Genomic DNA, 24,043 nt, shown 5'->3' with positions numbered 1-24,043 from the left:
GTTAGCGAGTAAAGTGCAACCCTGCAGTCATTTTTTCGTGTTGCTTGGCCTCACTTTCAGAATGGAGGATTACATATCTAAATTGAAAGAATTTTCTAAACTGGACTTTCAATCGAAGCAGGAGGTAATAATTAAAGGAAGACCAACACCGGAGCTAAAAGGTTTGCAAGTATTCATTCATTTACAAGTAAAGGTAACACGATAAAAACGTTTTTTTAATTATATTTTTCTATGCTACAGTTTGTATATATAAAGAATGCTGACATGAAATTTTAAACAAAATACGTTAACTGTTGCCAATCAAATGGTGAATAAACTACTCTGTAGAGTTCATATGTTTGTAAATCTGACTATGATGACGTCAGTGCCTCACCAGCCATGAACCTCACCGCACGTCACTGTTTTATATATATATATATATATATATATATATATATATATGTGTGTATTCTCCTTTGTCCAAGTTGTTTCATTTTTATTGCATTTCATCAATCACAGCTGGATGATTCTGAGACTTAGATCAGTGATTCTTAACCTGGGTTCGATCAAGCCCTCGGGGTTCGGTGAGTCGGTCTCAGGGGTTTGGTGAATCCTCCACCTCAGAGGTCCAGGTCCACCCCGCAATTAGTGGGCAGTCATTGAAAGAAGGGTTCGACGAATGAGCATATGAAACTGGAGGGATTTGGGGCCTCCAACAAGATTAAGAACCACTGATTTAGATGGTCAGAATTAGATATTTTGTCTTTGACCCTTGCAGGCTTAATCAGGTAATGCACACAGGATATAGTAGACAGGGCGTGCCATATTCCATTCAGTTGTTTGCTTGTCGAGGAACCCGAAGGCCAGCTGTCACTGTGTTGTTTATTTTAAGAGGCTAAATTATTTGAGTTGTTTTTGCAATACAGTGCTGGCGAAATGTAAAATTCTAATAGTTAGTTGTCCCATCACAGAGGTGTCAATGACAAATTTACGACAGAGTAACATGCTTGTTGTACCCATATGCCAAATTTGTCCTGTGAGTAAACATAAAGTTAAAGCAACAGTAGAAGGCAGTGGTGTATAAACATGTATGAGTAAAACACAGAAATTGTACTAACGCACTAATTTTTTTTGTGAAAGCAGATAGTGCGGAATACTGAATAAATGGCCAGCTTTCCATGAAAATAATGTTTCAAAGGGGGAACGGTGTTGTTTCAAGTCAGAAGAAATGGACATTGACAATGAAATTCACATTTTTTCAACAATCTGTACTTGACATTGCTCATTTGAGGGTTGAGTTTCAAGTCTCCATTGCATCCAAAGCATTTCTGACAACTGAATTGTGTTCTATTTGGCAATGTTCTGTAGTTTCCTCCAGGAGCGAAAGGTCGAGTTGAGGCAAAGGGACCTTCCAGAACTGAAATGAGTTGTAAGTGCAATCTTCAGAATCAGCGTCTGTCTGAATACAGTGAAACAATTGAAGATGACAAAAATGAATACAAGTACATACATATAAACATCAGATAAACCACAGAATGCGCAAAGGGTGACATCTAGCGACAGAAGTGACGCTCTCACGCCAAGACCGGCAAATGGACGTCATTCAACATGTAAACTATAGTTGACATATTCGTTGACTTACTTTATCGTAAACCTTAACAGCCGCATTCCCCAATTCCATTGATTCCTCCCGACGTCGTTTTCTGGCCGTTGTGGAGTCCAGATCATTATTACGACCGCATGTGTGCACATGAGCGAGACTTTCCCCGAGTGTGTCTGGGTTTGTCACCTTGAGCCGCAGAGGAGCTTCTTCTTGTGGAAAATCTGAAATTCCAAAGCTATGTCGTCTTTTTCTGCAACGATCACTCAATAAAGCTCGTGTGCACGATGGGCTCACGACCCCGTAAACAGCCATGCTCTCGAGCTGTAAATCAACGACACGACAAATATACCGGATTTTTTTCTTGGCGGGTGATTGGGAAAATAAAGTGTTGTCGGCATGCCTCTTCGCCATGAAAAGGCAAATCATAAAAGTACAGATTTGCGCAATAACAGTTACTTTCCGACAAAAATCACACAACGCTTGAGTGTCCGGAAGCAGCTTGTTGAAGTCGACCAATCTAAATAGTCATTGTTTGGTCCCGCCTTCAGGGAGATCGAGCAGTTTTGCAGCGCGCAATTCAAGCCGCCATATTGGAACGGTATGCATTTTTCACTGTTCACTGTTCAATGTTACAGCAACACAGAAATTCATTTAGGACAGTGGTTCTTAACCTGGGTTCGATCAAACACTAGGGGTTCGGTGAGTCGGTCTCAGGGGTGGATCCTCCGCCACAGAGGTCCATCCCTCAGTTTAGACTCTAGACAGCAGTTAGTAGGCAGTCATTGGAGGAAGGGTTCGGTGAATGAGCATATAAAACTGGTGGGCTTCGGTGCCTCCAACAAGATTAAGAACCACTGATTTAGGAGCATTAAAATTAATGTGTACATTTAGAAAAAGGTAATACTTGAACTTCTACTGTGTTGTATTCAGGGTGGGTTTCTCTGAGTACAGTAGTACTCCTGTCAATGATCAGCCAGCTCTGAAGCAACGTTAGAAAACCCGTCATTCTTTGAATCATGTGTTAATGCCAGGAGAGATGGAAAACAGGCAGGAGATGTGCCTTTGAGGACCGAGTATGAACACCCCCAATTTAGAGTCTTCCATTATGCTGCCATGCACGTTTTTTCTTGATGTGGGAGGAAAACAGAGTACCCAGAGAAAACCCACGCGGTGCTGGGGAGAACATGCAAACTCCGCTCGCAGGCATTTTTTTGGGAACAATGAGAATTGACTTGCAGCTGTGAGAGAATTTGAATCAACTTTATTGGCGAAATGTGTAAACCAAAAAAAAAATAATAATAATTTTTTGTGTGTGAACATCCAACATTTTTAAACAATGTTTTAAATGTACTGTAGCCATTCTTTTGACCAACAGAGATCCCGAAAGCTAAAGTTGGGCTGAACCGAACAAAAAATTTTGGAGTCATTTATGCAACTGAAAATGTTAATTGATTCATCGGGTATTTGGATTTTAAAAATGGAAATATATATTTGCAAAGTTAAAGAGGTAAAACAACACACATGCATAAGCCTGGTTAGTAAAAAGAAGTGGTCAGTAGGAATAGCAACTGTGTCAGGCAGTCAGCATTAAAGTTTGCAGTCATTTAGGTCCTGTAACCTGATGGCAGGCAGCTTTTTGCACCGTACAATACCGTGACAGCAAAAGTCTTTCTTTGCACCCCACTTAATTTTCCCCCGAATAAAGTAGTACCAGTTAAAGGAATAAAAACTATACAATGATTTATCTTGATTTTTTTTAATATCACAAATATTGGCATTTGAACAGAATTTTTTTTATTTGCACTCACCGTACTTTCTGTAAAGTAATTGCAAGTAACTGCTTTACAAAAATCCCACAAAAACTCACGAAACCTGACTTTCACCACAAGGGGATCACTTCTACAATCCGACTCAGCCTCATCGGATGACATTTTTGGTGGCTTAGAAAGAGAGTGTAAAAAAAGACTGTTCTTTTTTTCAGTTTCCATCTTTCCTCAGTCATTTTTCTCCATGTGAATTTAAGTTTCCTGTCCTTGGTTTAAAAAAATTCCACTCACGTATGGCACTCCCGGTTTTCTTGTCGTAGCGATTTGGCAGCTGGTGGTGAATGCTGTTGGTCATCTTCTGCCTGACAGTGAGCGTACGGATTTTCTGGCTTGCGTGCCACAAAGAAGACACAGTCATAAATGTATCTTAACATCGAATGTTCGTTCTCCGTGTAGGTAGTAAGCAGAGACTGATTCTCCACCTTTGGGAAATCAGATATTTGTAAATCAGCAATCTGTCCATCAACACAAAATGAATGGAAGCATAGGCCTGTCACGGTAACAACAAATCGAATTTGCATTGCATAAATAAAATGGAGAGAATAGATTTGTGTTCCTCTTGCTATGTTGAAACTGTCACTTGCATGCTTGTTTGTTCACATTCAACATTTAATCACGCAACTTCATTTCCTCTCCAGTCAAAGTGTTGGCCCAAGCAAGGGAAAAAACAAATAATTTGTGTTTTTGAAGCTAAGTTTTCCGATGGCTGTATTGGACAAATATAAAAAGTTGAGAAGCATACTTGCAATGAGTTCCAAACGCGAATGACTACGGCCCTGTGGGTCAGAAGAGTTTGGATTCAAGCCATATGCGAAATTTCCCATACAGCCGTTCCAACCTTGTCCAAAGTGGTGAAAGAGAACATTTTAAGATGGAAGACACATATGTGTGCCTGTATGCAACTATAAAGTTATGATTATATCACTAATTGGTGGTTATAAAAAAATGTTACACTATTGTTTATCGTGATTGTTTTAGAGAAAATATATTGTCCTAAAATATTTGCTTACAGTGACAGGCCTAAGGAGGGCTCCAAAAGGATTATATTAAGGGGTTTACCACTATCTGGAAGCCTAATTTCACCATAGCTGCTCTGATGTCTTCATAGCTGAGTTCCACTGAGAGCTCATTGGCCATGTTCTCAAAATGGTACAACAGCGGACCTGAGGGAAATAATGACATTAAATATGTAAATTTCCAGAGAAAAAAAATATTAAAGCTTCAACCTCTCTCAAATATATATTTGCAGGGAAAAAAGATTTTCAAATGGCAAATTTTGGGAAAAATCTTTTTGATTGTGATTGAGACAAGTATAGTGAACAAAGACATAATTCTTTTATCAACACAAAAGAAGCAGAAAATCCTTGTCTTCTGAATTAAGTGTAGTAACCATCCGAAATATTTATGTTGTCGTTTTAGGCATGAACAACGATTTAAAGCCAATACATGAATGCATGCACACAAATATAATAACTGGATGCAAAAATGAAACTAACCTTCTTATATTGTATACAGACGAGGACTGTGACGAGGACTCACCCAGATTAATCCACACTCCTCCAGGTTTAAGAATCTTCCAAATGGTCTCCACATACTGTATGACATTATGAGCGGTGTCGATAAAGAAGCAAGTAGCCACACAGTCCCAAGAATCTAACACATACATGCCAATTATTAAATATTGTCTGCATTTGTACAAAGTTGATCATGTAAAATACAAATCATTGCTATCGACAGTCATATTTTGTGTTTTCAATTTAATCACAAAGAACTTACAGGCATGAAGTTGAAAAGTGTTATTGGCAGTTATTTGGGAAATCCAAGCTGCCCTCTATTAAAATTTGGGGCTTACAATGACAAGCACACCATTATACAAGAGTAAAGGTAAAATTGTTGGTGGCCCCAGTAACAATTAGTAAAACCCACGATAGTGAATTAACATCAAACTGTTAGAATTAATGTTTGTTTTACTAGAAATTAATATTTTAATAGGAAAACTAATTAAACATGCTTTGCAAATGTCATGTTATAACATGGAAACCCTTGGTTATTAATATCAAGCGCCAAATCTACTGAATGTATTTGTTTTCACAGCTGAATTTAGCTGTTGTGGGCTTCTACTCAGGGACAATATGGAGTCTGAAACTTCAGCAAAGTAAGTATATTTAACTACAGTAAAGTCTCGTTATATCGATATTCAAGGGAGTCCGAAAAAATATCGATATAACCGGGACTATCGATATATCCGACCCTGTTTGCATGTAATTTTCTCCGTGCGTGCATAGAAACAGTATCGATATAACCGGGACTATCGATATATCCGATATCGATATAACGAGACTTTACTGTATATACATTTCTATCTTATTTTAAGTCTAGTCTCTTCTTTATTGCTATGACATTGGATCAGGATTTGATATTGGCAGATCCTTAAAACTGAAGATATGGACACAAAAAGGTGTTTTTATGTTGTGGGATGAATATTTTTGCTCACGTTATCATATCGTCAGAATCTAATCTGCCTAAGTGAGACACATACAATTCACACCTCCATCCAATACATTTTTAGGTGACTGACCTGCATCAGCGTAGACTTCTAGAAAGTCCCCTGCTACCATGGAGAAGTCTGAAGCTGGTGGTAGGCTCTGAGGATTGACATCAGGAAATCTGATCGGCCGTGTCTGATCGGACGACTTTTTATTGTTGCTGAATTGGTGAATCCATGGGTACAGTGTCAGACAATTCACCTTTTCACACCTGAGTAAAACAGCAAAAAATTAATACTGTTTCAAGGAAATAAATCAGCAGATAGAGGATTGATGTTTGTGCATAATCTACCTATTAAGAACAAAGTTGGAAGAGAAAAGCATGAAGAAGCTCCATTCGTTGCCCTGGCAAATATAACCCAGACGAGCAATTTCCCAGGCTAGGCGACCAAGCCCAGCCCCCGGGACCAGCACGCTGACCTTAGACACATCACTGACATAATAAAACACACAATCACACGGAAAACACTCAGTAGTTTACACGACCATAATTATACTGTGATTACAGCAAATGGATGTTTGTATCATTATGTCAACAACACATAAGAAACTGTGTCCAAAGTACATCTGAACAAACTACATGTTACATGTCCTTGTTTTGTAAGAATATAATTGTGCTGCCCACTATTGGTCACTTGGGAAGTGCCTTTGGATCTCCTGGATGATGGGCTGATAACAGGAGTCCCGCTCCCCTTGACCCGCTTCGCTCCAGTCTCGGACAAACTGCTTTATGGTGGACTTGAGCTTGTCCATGTCAAAAGTTGAGGAGGAGCGCACCTTCCTCGAATCCTCCTGAACAGGGAATAAAAATACATTTTCACTTGATACATCCATCCAGTGTCTACGGTTCATATCAGGGATAGACAATTGGAGGCCATTCTAAGCAGCCACAATTTTTCTTCCAAACCCCAAAAATTGTCCCAAAAAAGTAAAAACACGGTCAGGTCGCAAGTCCAAAGATCCCATTAGTGAGGTATGGAAGACAAAAGATATATACATTATTTATCACAGGAGGCAAGTTGAGATGAAGTGATAATGATGCGATGGATTAATGTCTAAAAAAATTAACGGTTAACCCACATGAATAGATGGTTTCTATAGTGTCAAATTGGAATTGACTTAAATTGTAATTTCCACTTTGAACGCTACGGTACGCCAAACCACAATACAGTACAAAGAAATGCAATGTTAAATATTGATAGCCAAGGACGCCATGTGATGTGAAAAATATAACATTATATTTTTCATGCTATAAGACTAAACTTAATATGGGTATTGTAATGATGACTGCAACATACATTGTGAGATGATTGTAGGTTTTCTTATTCTTATTCACATGATATGGCTTGTATTGAAGTATTGTGATGTTGTTTAATGAGATATGATGGCTTGATTAATGTGAATAATGCTTTACTATTATAAAATGATTCATATATTTACTCAGTAACTGTTTCATCTGTATGATAGTTAGATGTGCCCATGTTCATGTTCTCATGAAGATGAAATTGGAATTTTACATAGTGTTAGGCCTCGTAAACTAAAAGATTTACCAACGATGCACATTCTATTAATGATACAAATTTGCCTGTATCACCAGAAACACATTTCAAAAAGAAAAACTAAACTCAAAAATATGTTTTTAACTCATTCACTGCCATTCCCGTATTTATTCGTGAATTTAAAAAATGACATAGAGCGCCATTCACGAATTTGTTCAGGTTTTGTTTTTTTTTTGCTGTGGGTGCCGATAAAGCGCCGGCTAGATCTCTGGCAATGTTTTTCCCTTCTATGAGGGGGCAGCATTTCCCTATTTTCCATGTTAGCGCTTTGTTCCAGTTTTAGTTGTTGTTAAAGTGCTATGTAAACCAACATGTATGTATAGCATTGTATTTTGGACAGCCACCCTCATTTCAAGCTCATATAACTCCAGACCCATATAAGTTAAGAATTAACTATTTTTTCTGATGAAAAAGGAGAGTCCAAGGTTTCTGAGGCTGCGTTGAATATTTATTTAGTCCTAAAACTCAATATTCTGTGGGTCCTGGAATACAGAGGGTTGTGTCAGGAAGGGCATCCGACGTAAAAGCTTGGCCAAAACAAACATGCGAATTAAACCTCTGAAGATGGAGGACACTGAGTCGCTGTGGCGACCCCTGAACGGAAAAGCCAAAAGGAAAAGAAGAAGAGGAGTGGACACATTGTCTGGCAGTGAATGAGTTAAAGGACAACCAACGCCTCCGGACAAGTTGTGTCCAGAATTTGTAAAATCACTTCAAATGACTTCTACTGAGCGTATTTTACAAAGATTCCACCGCATATAGCTGTATTTTACGTGTTAAGACTCGCGCTGAATATTCAGGAAGTCTTGTTTTCGAGTTGATGATGTCACATCCGGAACGCCCCTGACAGCGAAAGCGACACACAATGCATTTTGCGGTACTTTGTTTGGTCTGAAAACTTCGTGTTGATAGCGAAATTAGAAGGAAAACACATAAATAACACGATAGTGAATCGTTGCGTGTTGCACCAAGACTAGTACAGTAAAGTCTCGTTATATCGATATCGGTTATATCGATAGTACTGCTAATTATTTAAACAGCTTCTTCCCCCAAGCCATTAACTCTTTGAACTCTTTCAACAGTAGCCAAAATGGAACTGTATAGTGCCACTTAGCAGTTTTTTTTTTTTTTGACAACGATACTAGTGCAGCGTGTTCTACCGGAAACAAATTCCTTGTGTGTTCTACATACTTGGCAATAAAGATGATTCTGATTCTGATTCTGATTCTGATTACGATACTATTTCTATGAAAGCAAGGAGAAAATTTACATGTCACAGGATCGGATATATCGATAGTCCGGTTATATCGATATTTTTTCCGACTCCCGATAATATCGATATAATGAGACTTTACTGTATTTGATATTCGCTGACACAAATTCCCAGCAGACAAATAAGCCCATTTCCAACAGAGCTTAGGCGCCATCTTGTGCATTTTGTGGGACGATACATTGCTGTCATTGACGTCTCGAATTGAGATGGGAGGACTCCTTTAATCGATTGCAAACATTTATGCTTTCCTATTCAGAACTATTTGAATCATATTCATAACTGGATGAGTAACAAGAAAGCACCTTCTCCGAATCTGAACTCCGTGAGCCCATTGTTTTGTTTCTTGAGCAAGGCAAGACGACTTGGCGTGACGTCACGAACTGGGGGCCGGACTTTCTTGAGCTGATTTGTGGCGGATTTTGGACACTTTAAGTCATTTTTATTGGCATTTGACTAAAATATCAGCCTGCGTGTTTTGGGTATTTTAGATGCTATAAAACATTTTTTTTATGTCAGTTAGGAAACAAAAAAATGGTGTCGGTTGTCCTTTAAGCAAGTATGAAATACAAACTGCATGTCAAATCAAAGAGTTAAAACTTATTTGAAGGTTAAGTTGATATTGGTGAGTTTGACATATTGCCATGACACTGACGAGATTTTATATGCACACAGCTAAGGTATTTTTGATGTGTTTGTTTTAGAGTTTTTGTAATTATTGAAATTGGGTTGTGAACTACACTGTGTCTCTATATGTGCGAATAACATTGTACACCTTTTATATGACATTGCATAGCATTCAGTACATCTTTCTGCGCAGTGTAAGGAAACCAGCGTAAATGTAGAGACACCACACAAGCGTGAATAACATATTGAGTACTCACCCTCTCCTCACACTCAATGTTCTCAAACATGTGAATGCTGTGCTGGACGATGGCCTGTAGGACTTCATGGTTGTGGTCTGCACATTGACGGATCCGGGCCAGGTTGGGCAGCACAGACGGCAGTAATTGTTGGTGGTGCTGAGGAAGACTTAGAAAGTGACGCTCGGCTCGATTCACGTGTTCTTGTACATGCCTCCTAGGGAAAATGAATTAAATAAAAAAGGTCACAAACCTCTGTGTGTGTGCGGTGGGGGGCACACGTTATTGCTTTGGTGTGTGCAACTTTAAAGTTATTTCCACATTCAAGTCGTGGCGAATCATATAATACATGATAGCGATACACATGTAAAAGAACGAAACGTTATAACTGTTCTATCATCATAAGAATGGCTTCCAACATTGCATTTGAATAACGTTAGTAGAAAAAGATATCAGAATCAGAATCATCTTTATTGCCAAGTATGTAGAACACACAAGGAATTTGTTTCCGGTAGATATGTGCCAAAACAAAGTGAGCTAGTGGAGAAACTAATGGACAGCGAAACGAACACTTGCTACAAAATTAGTTCCGCTTTTAACTATTTTTTTCGTAAACCCTTATGTATTTGCAATATAACAACACCTGTAATATCTAAACGCGTGGATTATCCTCCAAAAATGTTGCCGTTCTAGCCTGGCTTCTTCCTCGGGGCTGAACGTTTTCCTTTCCCTGGGAAAATCTCCAGTTAGCGGTATCTCTTCTTTTGTTTCCGCCATCTTTGTCTCGAATTTGAGCGCATCGCGTTCTTCTTCTTTTACTTCTACTTCTTCTTCTTCTTCTTCGTCTTCTTCTTCTTCTTCCTTTTCTACTTCTCTTCTTCTTCTCCTTATTCTTGAAATGTTTTGTTTGTATTTTGTTTTTCCTGGTCGTCATGAAACGTTCAGATAACCTACCGCCGCCTGCTGATTGGGATGATAAACCAAGTATGACTGCGAAAGGTCGATTAACAGGTTTCTTCAGTGAGGTTAAAATCTTAGCGAAAGAACATAGATGGTTTGAAAGGGGAGTAAAAGTAGCGATTTTCATCAAACAGCTAAATCCTTCAACTAAACCGATATGGTGGTGAGAGGTTCAATTTGGATCGTTCGTACAACAGCCTGCTTAGGCAACATAGGATTAGTAATGCTGATGAGGTGATACCGGAGCAAGTGGGGCAATCAGGCCAGTCGTTAGTCAGGACAATAGGAACAATCAGTGGCGCCGCAGGGAGTAGTCCTTTTCTCCCCCCAACCTGAGTGCAGGGACCTATCATAGCAGGGTCCGGCACCGCCATGTCTGGACAGTCGGGATATAGTGTCGAGGTCACTGATTTGCTGTGGCGACCCCTTGTAGGGAAAAGCCGAAAGGAAGAGAAGAAGTACAGTGTTTATTATAATGTAAAGTGACTCTAGATTATATACACGAGTTAAACTGTAGAAATGTAGCCCACATATACTAAAAGTGTTTGAACACTTTAATAGCGATAGAACAGTTATAACGTTTCGTTCTTTTACATGTGTATCGCTATCATATCCCACCCCCTCCTGCCCATCCTGACAGCTCTGGGTAGCTCCTTTAGCCAGAGACTATTACACCCGCGCTGCAAGAAGGAGAGGTACCGCCGCTCGTTCCTACCGACTGCTGTCAGGCTTCACAATTCCCAATGATCACATGTGGAAAAAAAAAAAAAACTGGACACTTGTAAATATGGGTTGTTGCAATATATCTAAATGCATCTCTTGATTCTGCACTATGTACAGTCTTGTTTATAGAACGGTTTTTGCACATCTACATTTGCACAGTATACAGTTGACATTTTTATTTTGTTATGCTTAGAATATCTTGTTTCTATCCTTTCACTCCCACCCCAACCCCATCCCTCTTCAATTGCTGCTGTGGACTGCAAATTTCCCCATTGCGGGACGAATAAAGGTATTCTGATTCTGATTCTGATTCTGATTCTGATATGCAGAGGGACAGCAATGCGGTCTCACTGCAGAGCAAGCCAGCACAGTTCACATAGTCATTGCGCAAACCATGGTGAGGCTCAGCCGGCTGCTGCCTCACCGCTCGTCTCGACTGAGGATTTGAACGGTAAATATGAAAATTCAGCGAATTTGAAAAAAAACATCCAAAAATGGTGAAGTTAAATGGAAAACTGTAATGATCTGGTTGGCGACCAACGGGTGGCGCTGTCGGCCCCACCTGCACCTGCACAGGTGCCGGTCGTTTCCAATCAGTCACACTCAAAAGGACACCTGGCACGACCATTCGGTGTCGGGTAATTGTTAAATGTCATTGAATGCTGTTGAACACATTGTATGCTGTTGGATGCAATTGTATGCACTGTGTGCAGTGCATGTGTTTGTTTAATCTCGGCGGACTTTTAATCTTGGTTTTCTTTTGATACTTTGTATTTTTTTCCATTCAGATCATTTTGATGTTTTATATTTTGTTCCTGCTGACCTTTATTTTAATACAATTTTTCAAACAACCTCATGCTCCCTCCTGCCTGCTTTTTGGGATCCGCACCCGCCATCACCACCTCGCAAAACGTGACAAAAAGAACTTCAAAGTAAAAATCACTAAATAAATATCACGGTTTAATTTATTTTTTCATTTGATATTTCCAAGATACCTCCCCTTACTGCACGTCACTGCTGCACACAGTGTATATGTATACATAAGAGGTATACTGTCATGCGGCGAGACAGCAAGCGGGGGGAAAGATGATAAAAGTTGCAGCCAGATGCAGGAAGGGTATTGTGAGTTCTTTATTTGAAGTTGTGGTTGATATCAGTTTTCAGCAGACCACAGGTAACACTGCTCTCCAGGTTGTCCTTTGTCCCTCTTCTTCCTCGTCGAAGTGACTGGCTCAGTCTAGTTTTAAAGGTGCTTCACCTGAGCTTCTGGCCAATCAGATCCCACCGGCAATTGGCCATTCCCAGGTGGTTGCAATCACCTTCTCAGAGTCAATTAGTGGTCACCCAACTCTACTGTTTTGGATGGGGAGAAATGTGCACCTTTCTCCCATCCAAAATCCAGAAAACACAAAATTATTTAACATTTATTTTGGCATCATGACATATACAAAATGGATGGATGGATGGATTAAATTTATCCTCCCACAGTATCATGTTTTCTTTCATAGACAAATGTATTTTTACAGCTCAAGATTTGGTTAAAATGATCAGAAAAACAAATTTAATGTGTAAATGAGTTGGTGTGTTTCACCGCAAGTCCATATTTTGTGCGATCAACTTCATTTAAGATGTAGAGTGAAAAATGTCATCACAAAGGCCACAGGATTGCTTTATTGGTACGATGACGACATTGGTGATGAAGAAGATATGCCAAGTGGCGTCCATCAGATTTTCGGATTAAGGATCTTGCCCATGAAGAGAATGTCATCAGTGGTGTTTTCGGTGATGAGAAGCATGAATGGACGATTGAACTTCAGCACAGGGATGTGTTGAAAAGACATCAGAGTGATGCGAATGCCTGTGGAGGCTACGGCGGTGGCTCCGGTCTCGTCAATGTCAAGGGCTGCTTGATGCACAACCTGAAATTAAAAGAGGCAACATAAGATATCACGCGAATGAAAAGACCAGTCGTAAAAAAGTTGACCGCATCCTTACGCCGGAGACCAACAGTTTCTTCCCCTCTGAAATGCCACTCAAATCTGATCGAACATCAAACAGGTGAGTCATTCCCATTTGAGTAAGCAGTTCCTTGAGGGAGTAGTCAGTCTTCATCGAGATCTTTGGTAGAAATATATCATAAGTCCTTAAAGAAACAGGCAAATATAGCGCGATTCAAATGAGGACACCAGAATCGACCGAAGGAGCGTTCGCCATCAAAAATATGAACAAACCAACCTCTTTTTCATCCATTTTGACCATTTAGTTATATGTTGTGGACATATTTCCTTTTCTAGCACTGCCATGTTGTCAGGCAACAACAACAGCATGGAATATGAGCTGTTGAAGGGAAGGCGCAGGACTGTAGTGTTAATTGCCATATCCTGATAGATATCAAACTTATCGTCTTTATTCATCATCTGGACAGGAACCTGGAAAACAATTCAGAATGAAATTGGACATTTACTTTTTCCTGCATCACCGTTCAAACCCCCCCCCCCCATGTAGTAGCTTCCTACCTCTGTGTTCTCATCAACATAAAATGTGTCTTCTTTTGTGTATTTGGCTTCAAAAGGACTGTCCCAGTTTCCTGTGTGATTACAATACACAGAAATAAGAGACGTTCGAGTGATGACGTTTTCGGGTCAGATTTTGAAAGGGACTGACTTTTTAGAAACACTGTAAAGTGTACCTTTGAAGTAGATGTAGCTTATGAGATACATGATGGTGCCTGGATCCAGGTCCTTCACCAACTTATCGATCTTGCCATGGGTCTTGTCCGACACATATTTATTAATGATATCGGCACTCTCTGTTGCTTGTCGGAAGTTCACATTCGACACATCGGTGTAAAAAGCTTCTTTTAAATCTTTCAGAAACTCTGGTTTTGGCTCAAAGAGGTTATCCAGAAACACGGCGGTCCCTTCACTGATGTCGGAGGAATTATCTTGCCTTTTGAGAAGCATACTAAAGACCTGATTTATGGCAGTCTGTGTAACTTGGGAGCTGTTGTAGCCCAGACCACTCAATAGCTGCTGGTGTGTGTCCCCCCGTGCTCCGACAGACAAGGCAGCCAAGGCGACAGACACACAGCTTGGAGAGTAAAAGATGTTCTTGCCCTGGTTTTCTGGATGAGCTGCCAACCTTCTATACAGATTGAAGGCAAACTCTTTGTTTCCTGCGCTCACATGTGCGAGACTGTCGTCATCGGGGTGTCCTGGATGGTGATGGCCTCTTCCCAAACACACCACCGCTGATAAGATCCAGACACGCAGGGCCGTATGCATCTTTGTGGTCTAGGGCAAAGGTTCAAATGTACAAAATTGATCTTGTCATTACCCAACATTCAACCACATGTTAAAGTTCAACCAGCAAATGATACACTGTCCGGGTGATGTGCCGTAATCCCCCAAGGCAAGCAGTACACCAATGCACAATTTAATACAAACTTTGATCATTGTTTTCATCATTTCATAACTGTTCCACATGCTGCACCACTTAGCAGAAATTGCTCTTAACCAGGTCGATTTTTGCATTTCAATTTCTGACATTTAAAAAAATGTAAAGCACTTGCAAACTACTGTCGGTCGGTGCACAGCCGGGTTCTCCTTAATGATAGGGCACACAATACCCCAAAAGTTGTCAAAATTGAGGCCCGGGGGCCAGATCATGCAGACCACACCATTACATGTGGCGCGCTAACGCAAATCAATCATGTCAAGTCCCATGAAATGTGACAAAATTTCAAATAGTTCTGATTGTAAAACTAGTTGTTGATCAATCTGTTGTGCACTGTTTATGTAATATGTGGATGGGATTAAACATTTATATGGTTTCCCAAAATTCATGGCGGCCCTTTAAGGAAAAACGTAACAACATTGTGGCCCTCAAGAAAAACGTGTTTGACATCCCTGCTAAATGCCTTCACGTCTGATTAAAATGATCACGATGGTTCTCGGGCTTCTTTAGAGCTTGCCGATGACCTGATTATTTGAATCAGGTGTGTTGGAGTAGGGAAACATAAAACACAGAGGACAGTGGTCCTCGATGACTGCAGCTGTACATATACAATATTCAATATTCTTGAACAATGTTTGTCATTCATTGCGATGTTTTGGCAAACACGTCAGGGAAGTCAGAAACAGCTTTCATCTTGTGCTGCGGAAGGATTTTTGTGGGTCATGTGATCATTTAATATGTTGTGAAAAGGGAATTAAGATGTGGATGTTGAATAACTTACCTATCTCTGACTGGCTCTCTTGCCTCCAAAACCACAGCCACACCAAGCAGAATGTGAACAGTCAGGACTGTCTACTTTATACACCTTGAGTGGGTGGGATGAGCCCACCTTTTTTCTGTGTGACATGGTCTCTTGTCTCCTCCCATTTCATGAGGGAGCATTGCAAGCGGAATGGGGATGATCGTGCAAAGTACTTTGACGTAGATCTTGGGATAGAAAACTTGACATCTTGCTATTTATACATTCAAGCAAGCATTCTGAGCAAAATTCTAAGTTCTTGCATTACTTTTATTTTGATCCCATGTTACAGTAACTGTTACTGTAAATTGTCTCACAAGTGGATTATTTCAACCGAACTTTGGATTCGTGTACTCTTCGATGTGCTCGACCCCTGGTTCCAGTAATGTTTGCTGCCCCATTGTGACTACACCCGAGTTTGCTCAGTGCAGATAAAGAATGTGTACAAAAACCTGCAAAAGATGTTTCGGTAACTCTCGACCACGCAAATTGACTTCCTCTCGTGTGCAATGCTGAAGAAAATTACTCGTGTAAAATACACCTGAATTTCACTCGCATGGATCTCAAAAACCTTTCAGACTGAGTTTATTCAAGCGACAAAAATATAGATGAAAAGAACAAAAAAACAAGATACATCCTGTCTCATCATGATCATAAACATAATCACAAGGTTGACATGGGAGGGATGGGGGTGACAATGAATGAAACAAATCCAGTGGCCCAAGACTGTCAGTGACCCTAGAAAATAGCAGTGGTTGGCCGTCATGGCCTGCAAGGTCTTCTCTGCTGGCCTAAAAATTTCTGAATCACAGACTAATGTGAATTATATTTTGTCCATGAATTCTTATGAAATAATTCCAAATTGTCTTTCAGCTTCATTTCATTGCTTTTTTTCCTATTGTGCTGCTTCCAGATGTGTGTTTTCGTATTAAAGGATTTAACCAATAACGTTTAAGCAATCGTTTGTTACCAGGGTCAGAAATTGACCTGGACACCTTCACAATCAGTTCTGCAAGCCCTGGAGCATAAAAAAATCAATGTTGAGGAAACTGTTGCTTTAACAAATCAGAGTTCGAGTTGGCAACCCAAGGTCTGCTCGAATGCGCTGGCAAACGTCAGCGTTTTCGCAAACTATGATTGGCTAGTCACATTATTGGCTAGTCACTAGCCAATCATAGTATCACTAGCCGCGAGTGAAGAGCATACTGGCCAGGGCTAGCACACTGCATCGGTCACAAGCTGCAGAAGGAAATATGTTGGTATGTTGATGTAATAGTGGTTTTGTCAACCCACAATGGCTGAAGGAGGTGAAGAAATGGATTTGGTTGCAGATATACTGTTAAAGCCATTTTCAATCGGACTTTTCAGGAATAAATGGACATCATTACGGTTGGACAGCTCGGAAGCTCGCAAAAATAGCAAATAATATTGCAATTTAATGAGGTTATCATGAATCCACACGTTCATAGCAAAAATGTGAAAGTTGTTGTGTTTTCTTTCAGAAAGACCAAAATCCCCAGCTGCACCTCAGTGTCTGGCTTCAGTTATGCGTGCCAAAAAGTTGCCTATCCAGACGGATAAGTTGTCGGAGGAAACCTCGGTTCGGAATGACCCCCCTGTTTTCTTTCACAGCACATATAGCCTCCACCAGGGTGAGCCGCCGCTTCAGCATCAAATATGCCAAGACCAGGGTGGCAGAACGGCTCACCCCTACATGACAATGCACCAGAACACAACCTGAAGAAATACAAGACAAGAAATAAACGATGCTTTCACGCGCTCATTTTAACTGTGGTTGCCTTCTTTGTTCCAATTCTCACCTCCTCTGCTAAGAGCTGCGTGAATAAAGTCTGCAGCTGGCAGGAAGTTGACACTCATGTCAAAGTCGTAGGAGTCATTTGCCTCCACGCCCATGTAGGTGATCTTCAATCCCTGGTAGATGTCAGGACATCTTCGACGTTTACTGTGAGCTGCATTCAGGATATGAGTGAATCTGTGCCTGGCTAAATCATTCCTGTTCTCTGCACTGTGTCTGTGGGGTTAAGGGACAAAGCGTGAATGTGCTGACAGCTTTGGGATACCACAAAGGGTAGTAGTGTTTCCCCCCCAAAGATGCTAAATAATAATAATAATAATCATCACCATAATCATAATCATCACCATCATACATTTAATTTCTAAGCGCCTTTCAAAACTCTCAAGGACACCTTACAGTCACTGGATTTTTTTGTGCGGGTGAGCAGCGGCAGCCATTCGCGCCAGAGTTCACTCTACCCGGAAGTAACACAGCAGCAAAGTTAGGAAAGGAAATTGTTGGGGTAATTCGCTATAGAAACATCTTTAAACATCTTTTTGCATCATTTCGTTTTGGTTTGGACTTCCTGATACGTCATGCTGCCTTCCTTTACATGATGTCACGTCCCATTACGTCACATCCTATTGCGTCGCACCCCGGCCTTCATATAAATGCTCTCCCGCTCTCCCACTCTCTGTCTCTCTCTTTCTTTTCTGATTCCTCCTCGGGCGACCTCCCACAATGTCTCCGCTGTCTTCAAGATTAAACTAACTTTCTGTCCAACACCTGGCTTCCTGCTGATTTAACCATCCTCTGCCATCAACACCCGTATAAGCGATGAGCCAGGAACGAATGATCACGATAAACCCATTAGAAATAAAGAAGTAGAAAAACAAAATGCAGGAATTCCTGGAAAGGAAGCCACTCTCACTGCACCATCTTGAAGTCAAAAAAGTGCCTGTACATCAGTGTAGCTGTTTGGCTACGTACTGAAGTTCATTTCATCTGATATTAAAGAAAAATTAGACTGATTTTGTGGTTTTCATACGCTGCAAGCCATAATAATCAAAATTCTAAAAAATATAAGCTTGAAATATTTTGACAAGCGGTTTGCTTGTAGCTTTTGCTTTATTGAATAAAACAAACGTTTGATTGAAAAAAAAATCTTTTTTTTTCTTGAAGTTCTCGACCACCCGGGCCGAGACGTTTTGAAAGTTGTATGCCCGACATAAAAGTTGTATGCCCCGGGCCTCTTGGCAGTCGTTATTTCAAACACTGCTATAAGTATTGAAGATAACTTCAATTTGGCCAGGCTAGTTTTCTTTTGAGCTTAAAAAATGCAATGGAGCTACTTACTGATCACCAATGTACAGTCTTGGCCACACTTCATCTGCATGACTGATGATAGCTTTGCCAGTCAACAGGAGTCTTTCCAATTCAAACACTGCTAAACCAGGAGAACTCAAGTCGATTTCTACCTTCCTTGGAGGAGGTCTGTCTTTCCAGGATGCAGGAAGTTTGGACGTATATGACATCACTTTGCAGTGTTTGTCTCAGGCAACACAAATGTTTTGGACGATTTCCTGTGGATTATTCCCATGCAAGTGTGCAACCAGAACAACGCAGAATAGAGGACAGCTACAGCTAACAGCAAAAGTTCCAAAGCATTGTGAGACGATCGGCCTTGCATTAATTCCTACTCTCCAACACTTGGGGTTCTACTGTTGCGCTTTTGCATTAAAATAGCAGTCTATTTATAGACCAGAATCCTCGCTAGCAATGCAGTGTCATGTCGTTGCCATGCAACAGTAACACTTGTTTGTGTAAACATAAACCATATTCTTAAATTTGTGTCACATTCAAACAGAATGCTACATCTCCCTGAAAATTTTTACAAGCAACACAATGACTTCACAACACCTGACTTCACAAAATTTTACAAACAACACAATGACTTCACAACACCTGACTTCACAACATCATGGCAGCGTGTAGAAGTCGGCATCATGGCAGGTTGTACGATTTCACCCCTGGCCTTCACAATGGCCATGGCTGTCATCATCAGGGCCTCAAGGTGGGTGGCGGAGGGTGAGCAAACCAGGAATGGGATCCACCTCCCACCTATCTGGGCATACATGGATGGCACGACCACCTTGACCACTACTGCAGCTTGCACCAGGCGGCTACTTGGAAAAGTGCAGGAAAACATCAAATGGGCTCGGATGAAAATCAAGCCAAACAAGTCACGCAGCATCTCAATAGTCAAGGGAGAGCTAAAAAATGTGAAGTTCTGCATTGGTGATGACCCAATACCAACGGTGTCTGAGGAACCGCTCAAAATCCTGGGCAGGTGGTACAATGCAAGCCCAAGAGACAAAGATCAAGTGCAGAAACTAAAGCAGGACATCAGCAAAAGTCTGGAAAACATAAACAAGACTCCACTGCCAGGCAAGCTCAAGCTCTGGTGTCTGCAGTTTGGACTTCTCCCTCGGGTAATGTGGCCACACACAGTCAATGAGGTCAACGGTGGAGAAGATGGAGCGAGCCATCACTAGATAGGTGAAAAGATGGCTTGGTGTTCCACGCTGTCTGTCCAACATCAGCCTCTATGGCAAAGGGGTCCTTGACCTTCCAATCACGAGCCTCACCGAAGAGTACAAGTGCTCTAAAGTGAGACTTCAGATGACCCTTACAGACTCCAGAGACCGGAAGATCAGTCAAGCTGCACCCCTCCTATCAACTGGACGGAAATGGACGCCATCCATCGCAGCAGGCCACAGCAGCCCTAAGGCACAGTGACATTGTGGGACACATCCAGCTAGGAAGAGGGGGCTTTGGCCTTACAAACAAACCATCTTGGCGTAAGTCTTCAACATCGGAAAGAAGGAAAATGGTGATGGAAGAGCTGCGCCGCCAAGAGGAAGCTGAAAGAACTCCGAAGGCTGTCTCTCTTGCCAAGCAGGGACAATGGATGAGTTGGGAAGGCCTGGAGAAGCGAAAGCTCAGCTGGAGGGATCTCTGGGAAATGGAGGCAAGCATCATCAGCTTCATCAATGATGTGCTCCCATCTCCAAAAAATCTCCACCAATGGTATGGCGAAGATCCAACCTGTGACCTCTGTCCAACTCCAGGAACTCTCAAACACATCCTGACCGGTTGTCAGACCAGCCTCACACAAGGCCGCTACACCTGGAGGCACAACCAGGTCCTCAAGAGTTTGAGGACCTGGTTGCTTGAGAACAAGAGGAATACCATCAACTCCTTCATGGGAGGGATGGGGGTGACAATGAATGAAACAAATCCAGTGGCCCAAGACTGTCAGTGACCCTAGAAAATAGCAGTGGTTGGCCGTCATGGCCTGCAAGGTCTTCTCTGCTGGCCTAAAAATTTCTGAATCACAGACTAATGTGAATTATATTTTGTCCATGAATTCTTATGAAATAATTCCAAATTGTCTTTCAGCTTCATTTCATTGCTTTTTTTCCTATTGTGCTGCTTCCAGATGTGTGTTTTCGTATTAAAGGATTTAACCAATAACGTTTAAGCTATCGTTTGTTACCAGGGTCAGAAATTGACCTGGACACCTTCACAATCAGTTCTGCAAGCCCTGGAGCATAAAAAAATCAATGTTGAGGAAACTGTTGCTTTAACAAATCAGAGTTCGAGTTGGCAACCTAAGGTCTGCTCGAATGCGCTGGCAAACGTCAGCGTTTTCGCAAACTATGATTGGCTAGTCACATTATTGGCTAGTCACTAGCCAATCATAGTATCACTAGCCGCGAGTGAAGAGCATACTGGCCAGGGCTAGCACACTGCATCGGTCACAAGCTGCAGAAGGAAATATGTTGGTATGTTGATGTAATAGTGGTTTTGTCAACCCACAATGGCTGAAGGAGGTGAAGAAATGGATTTGGTTGCAGATATACTGTTAAAGCCATTTTCAATCGGACTTTTCAGGAATAAATGGACATCATTACGGTTGGACAGCTCGGAAGCTCGCAAAAATAGCAAATAATATTGCAATTTAATGAGGTTATCATGAATCCACACGTTCATAGCAAAAATGTGAAAGTTGTTGTGTTTTCTTTCAGAAAGACCAAAATCCCCAGCTGCACCTCAGTGTCTGGCTTCAGTTATGCGTGCCAAAAAGTTGCCTATCCAGACGGATAAGTTGTCGGAGGAAACCTCGGTTCGGAATGACCCCCCTGTTTTCTTTCACAGCACATATAGCCTCCACCAGGGTGAGCCGCCGCTTCAGCATCAAATATGCCAAGACCAGGGTGGCAGAACGGCTCACCCCTACATGACAATGCACCAGAACACAACCTGAAGAAATACAAGACAAGAAATAAACGATGCTTTCACGCGCTCATTTTAACTGTGGTTGCCTTCTTTGTTCCAATTCTCACCTCCTCTGCTAAGAGCTGCGTGAATAAAGTCTGCAGCTGGCAGGAAGTTGACACTCATGTCAAAGTCGTAGGAGTCATTTGCCTCCACGCCCATGTAGGTGATCTTCAATCCCTGGTAGATGTCAGGACATCTTCGACGTTTACTGTGAGCTGCATTCAGGATATGAGTGAATCTGTGCCTGGCTAAATCATTCCTGTTCTCTGCACTGTGTCTGTGGGGTTAAGGGACAAAGCGTGAATGTGCTGACAGCTTTGGGATACCACAAAGGGTAGTAGTGTTTCCCCCCCCAAAGATGCTAAATAATAATAATAATAATCATCACCATAATCATAATCATCACCATCATACATTTAATTTCTAAGCGCCTTTCAAAACTCTCAAGGACACCTTACAGTCACTGGATTTTTTTGTGCGGGTGAGCAGCGGCAGCCATTCGCGCCAGAGTTCACTCTACCCGGAAGTAACACAGCAGCAAAGTTAGGAAAGGAAATTGTTGGGGTAATTCGCTATAGAAACATCTTTAAACATCTTTTTGCATCATTTCGTTTTGGTTTGGACTTCCTGATACGTCATCCTGCCTTCCTTTACATGATGTCACGTCCCATTACGTCACATCCTATTGCGTCGCACCCCGGCCTTCATATAAATGCTCTCCCGCTCTCCCACTCTCTGTCTCTCTCTTTCTTTTCTGATTCCTCCTCGGGCGACCTCCCACAATGTCTCCGCTGTCTTCAAGATTAAACTAACTTTCTGTCCAACACCTGGCTTCCTGCTGATTTAACCATCCTCTGCCATCAACACCCGTATAAGCGATGAGCCAGGAACGAATGATCACGATAAACCCATTAGAAATAAAGAAGTAGAAAAACAAAATGCAGGAATTCCTGGAAAGGAAGCCACTCTCACTGCACCATCTTGAAGTCAAAAAAGTGCCTGTACATCAGTGTAGCTGTTTGGCTACGTACTGAAGTTCATTTCATCTGATATTAAAGAAAAATTAGACTGATTTTGTGGTTTTCATACGCTGCAAGCCATAATAATCAAAATTCTAAAAAATATAAGCTTGAAATATTTTGACAAGCGGTTTGCTTGTAGCTTTTGCTTTATTGAATAAAACAAACGTTTGATTGAAAAAAAAATCTTTTTTTTTTCTTGAAGTTCTCGACCACCCGGGCCGAGACGTTTTGAAAGTTGTATGCCCGACATAAAAGTTGTATGCCCCGGGCCTCTTGGCAGTCGTTATTTCAAACACTGCTATAAGTATTGAAGATAACTTCAATTTGGCCAGGCTAGTTTTCTTTTGAGCTTAAAAAATGCAATGGAGCTACTTACTGATCACCAATGTACAGTCTTGGCCACACTTCATCTGCATGACTGATGATAGCTTTGCCAGTCAACAGGAGTCTTTCCAATTCAAACACTGCTAAACCAGGAGAACTCAAGTCGATTTCTACCTTCCTTGGAGGAGGTCTGTCTTTCCAGGATGCAGGAAGTTTGGACGTATATGACATCACTTTGCAGTGTTTGTCTCAGGCAACACAAATGTTTTGGACGATTTCCTGTGGATTATTCCCATGCAAGTGTGCAACCAGAACAACGCAGAATAGAGGACAGCTACAGCTAACAGCAAAAGTTCCAAAGCATTGTGAGACGATCGGCCTTGCATTAATTCCTACTCTCCAACACTTGGGGTTCTACTGTTGCGCTTTTGCATTAAAATAGCAGTCTATTTATAGACCACAATCCTCGCTAGCAATGCAGTGTCATGTCGTTGCCATGCAACAGTAACACTTGTTTGTGTAAACATAAACCATATTCTTAAATTTGTGTCACATTCAAACAGAATGCTACATCTCCCTGAAATTTTTTACAAGCAACACAATGACTTCACAACACCTGACTTCACAAAATTTTACAAACAACACAATGACTTAACAACACCTGACTTCACAACATCATGGCAGCGTGTAGAAGTCGGCATCATGGCAGGTTGTACGATTTCACCCCTGGCCTTCACAATGGCCATGGCTGTCGTCATCAGGGCCTCAAGGTGGGTGGCGGAGGGTGAGCAAACCAGGAATGGGATCCACCTCCCACCTATCTGGGCATACATGGATGGCACGACCACCTTGACCACTACTGCAGCTTGCACCAGGCGGCTACTTGGAAAAGTGCAGGAAAACATCAAATGGGCTCGGATGAAAATCAAGCCAAACAAGTCACGCAGCATCTCAATAGTCAAGGGAGAGCTAAA

The 24,043-nt window shown here is 41.4% G+C and overlaps 5 protein-coding genes across 5 annotated transcripts; all 5 read right to left on the bottom strand.

The window, feature by feature from the left end:
* Positions 1 to 1,226: 1,226 nt before the first annotated feature.
* LOC148899436 (uncharacterized) lies at positions 1,227 to 2,089 on the bottom strand. The gene is made up of 2 exons (XM_088995538.1): positions 1,622 to 2,089; positions 1,227 to 1,438 (listed from the first exon to the last, which is right to left on the bottom strand). The coding sequence occupies exons 1-2, from the start codon at positions 2,006 to 2,008 to the stop codon at positions 1,280 to 1,282; spliced, it is 546 nt and encodes a 181-aa protein (XP_088851664.1). The 5' UTR covers positions 2,009 to 2,089; the 3' UTR covers positions 1,227 to 1,279.
* A 737-nt stretch (positions 2,090 to 2,826) lies between these two features.
* On the bottom strand, positions 2,827 to 10,483 carry carnmt1 (carnosine N-methyltransferase 1). The gene is made up of 8 exons (XM_088994674.1): positions 10,290 to 10,483; positions 9,668 to 9,863; positions 6,580 to 6,746; positions 6,247 to 6,387; positions 5,987 to 6,165; positions 4,948 to 5,061; positions 4,468 to 4,571; positions 2,827 to 3,830 (listed from the first exon to the last, which is right to left on the bottom strand). The coding sequence occupies exons 1-8, from the start codon at positions 10,421 to 10,423 to the stop codon at positions 3,636 to 3,638; spliced, it is 1,230 nt and encodes a 409-aa protein (XP_088850800.1). The 5' UTR covers positions 10,424 to 10,483; the 3' UTR covers positions 2,827 to 3,635.
* A 2,489-nt stretch (positions 10,484 to 12,972) lies between these two features.
* LOC148899434 (serpin A3-3-like) lies at positions 12,973 to 15,682 on the bottom strand. The gene is made up of 6 exons (XM_088994669.1): positions 15,567 to 15,682; positions 14,019 to 14,622; positions 13,846 to 13,916; positions 13,565 to 13,758; positions 13,325 to 13,472; positions 12,973 to 13,248 (listed from the first exon to the last, which is right to left on the bottom strand). The coding sequence occupies exons 2-6, from the start codon at positions 14,611 to 14,613 to the stop codon at positions 13,054 to 13,056; spliced, it is 1,203 nt and encodes a 400-aa protein (XP_088850795.1). The 5' UTR covers positions 14,614 to 14,622; positions 15,567 to 15,682; the 3' UTR covers positions 12,973 to 13,053.
* Positions 15,683 to 15,839: 157 nt separating this feature from the next.
* LOC148899433 (dual specificity protein phosphatase 26-like) lies at positions 15,840 to 19,116 on the bottom strand. The gene is made up of 3 exons (XM_088994670.1): positions 18,736 to 19,116; positions 17,405 to 17,616; positions 15,840 to 17,321 (listed from the first exon to the last, which is right to left on the bottom strand). Exons 1-3 carry the CDS (start codon positions 18,912 to 18,914, stop codon positions 17,125 to 17,127), a joined length of 588 nt encoding a protein of 195 aa, XP_088850796.1. The 5' UTR covers positions 18,915 to 19,116; the 3' UTR covers positions 15,840 to 17,124.
* A 1,534-nt stretch (positions 19,117 to 20,650) lies between these two features.
* LOC148899432 (dual specificity protein phosphatase 26-like) lies at positions 20,651 to 23,828 on the bottom strand. Its single transcript, XM_088994671.1, has 3 exons — positions 23,122 to 23,828; positions 21,789 to 22,000; positions 20,651 to 21,705 (listed from the first exon to the last, which is right to left on the bottom strand). Exons 1-3 carry the CDS (start codon positions 23,298 to 23,300, stop codon positions 21,509 to 21,511), a joined length of 588 nt encoding a protein of 195 aa, XP_088850797.1. The 5' UTR covers positions 23,301 to 23,828; the 3' UTR covers positions 20,651 to 21,508.
* Between the last annotated feature and the right edge of the window lie 215 nt (positions 23,829 to 24,043).

This window comes from Hippocampus bargibanti, linkage group LG04, assembly GCF_051943395.1.
Source record: "Hippocampus bargibanti isolate YZ-2025 linkage group LG04, ASM5194339v1, whole genome shotgun sequence".
NCBI classification, from domain to species: Eukaryota; Metazoa; Chordata; class Actinopteri; order Syngnathiformes; family Syngnathidae; genus Hippocampus; species Hippocampus bargibanti.
This window is presented reverse-complemented; position numbering and strand designations above follow the sequence as displayed.

What these genes read in the sequence shown, in the direction of transcription:
- LOC148899434 (XM_088994669.1), bottom strand. Translation starts at nt 14,613, where the DNA reads ATGCATACGGCCCTGCGTGTCTGGATCTTATCAGCGGTGGTGTGTTTG. An exon ending in ATGTTGATGAGAACACAGAG is followed by an intron (nt 13,759 to 13,845) that starts GTAGGAAGCTAC and finishes ATTGTTTTCCAG; the next exon opens with GTTCCTGTCCAGATGATGAA. An exon ending in TCAAAATGGATGAAAAAGAG is followed by an intron (nt 13,473 to 13,564) that starts GTTGGTTTGTTC and finishes TGTTTCTTTAAG; the next exon opens with GACTTATGATATATTTCTAC.
- LOC148899433 (XM_088994670.1), bottom strand. Translation starts at nt 18,914, where the DNA reads ATGTCATATACGTCCAAACTTCCTGCATCCTGGAAAGACAGACCTCCT. An exon ending in AGACTGTACATTGGTGATCA is followed by an intron (nt 17,617 to 18,735) that starts GTAAGTAGCTCC and finishes TTAACCCCACAG; the next exon opens with ACACAGTGCAGAGAACAGGA. An exon ending in CGCAGCTCTTAGCAGAGGAG is followed by an intron (nt 17,322 to 17,404) that starts GTGAGAATTGGA and finishes GTATTTCTTCAG; the next exon opens with GTTGTGTTCTGGTGCATTGT.
- LOC148899432 (XM_088994671.1), bottom strand. Translation starts at nt 23,300, where the DNA reads ATGTCATATACGTCCAAACTTCCTGCATCCTGGAAAGACAGACCTCCT. An exon ending in AGACTGTACATTGGTGATCA is followed by an intron (nt 22,001 to 23,121) that starts GTAAGTAGCTCC and finishes TTAACCCCACAG; the next exon opens with ACACAGTGCAGAGAACAGGA. An exon ending in CGCAGCTCTTAGCAGAGGAG is followed by an intron (nt 21,706 to 21,788) that starts GTGAGAATTGGA and finishes GTATTTCTTCAG; the next exon opens with GTTGTGTTCTGGTGCATTGT.
- carnmt1 (XM_088994674.1), bottom strand. Translation starts at nt 10,423, where the DNA reads ATGGCGGAAACAAAAGAAGAGATACCGCTAACTGGAGATTTTCCCAGG. An exon ending in CACGCGTTTAGATATTACAG is followed by an intron (nt 9,864 to 10,289) that starts GTGTTGTTATAT and finishes CATTTTCCCTAG; the next exon opens with GAGGCATGTACAAGAACACG. An exon ending in ACATTGAGTGTGAGGAGAGG is followed by an intron (nt 6,747 to 9,667) that starts GTGAGTACTCAA and finishes TTCCCTGTTCAG; the next exon opens with GAGGATTCGAGGAAGGTGCG.
- LOC148899436 (XM_088995538.1), bottom strand. Translation starts at nt 2,008, where the DNA reads ATGATTTGCCTTTTCATGGCGAAGAGGCATGCCGACAACACTTTATTT. An exon ending in CTGTTAAGGTTTACGATAAA is followed by an intron (nt 1,439 to 1,621) that starts GTAAGTCAACGA and finishes CACTGTATTCAG; the next exon opens with ACAGACGCTGATTCTGAAGA.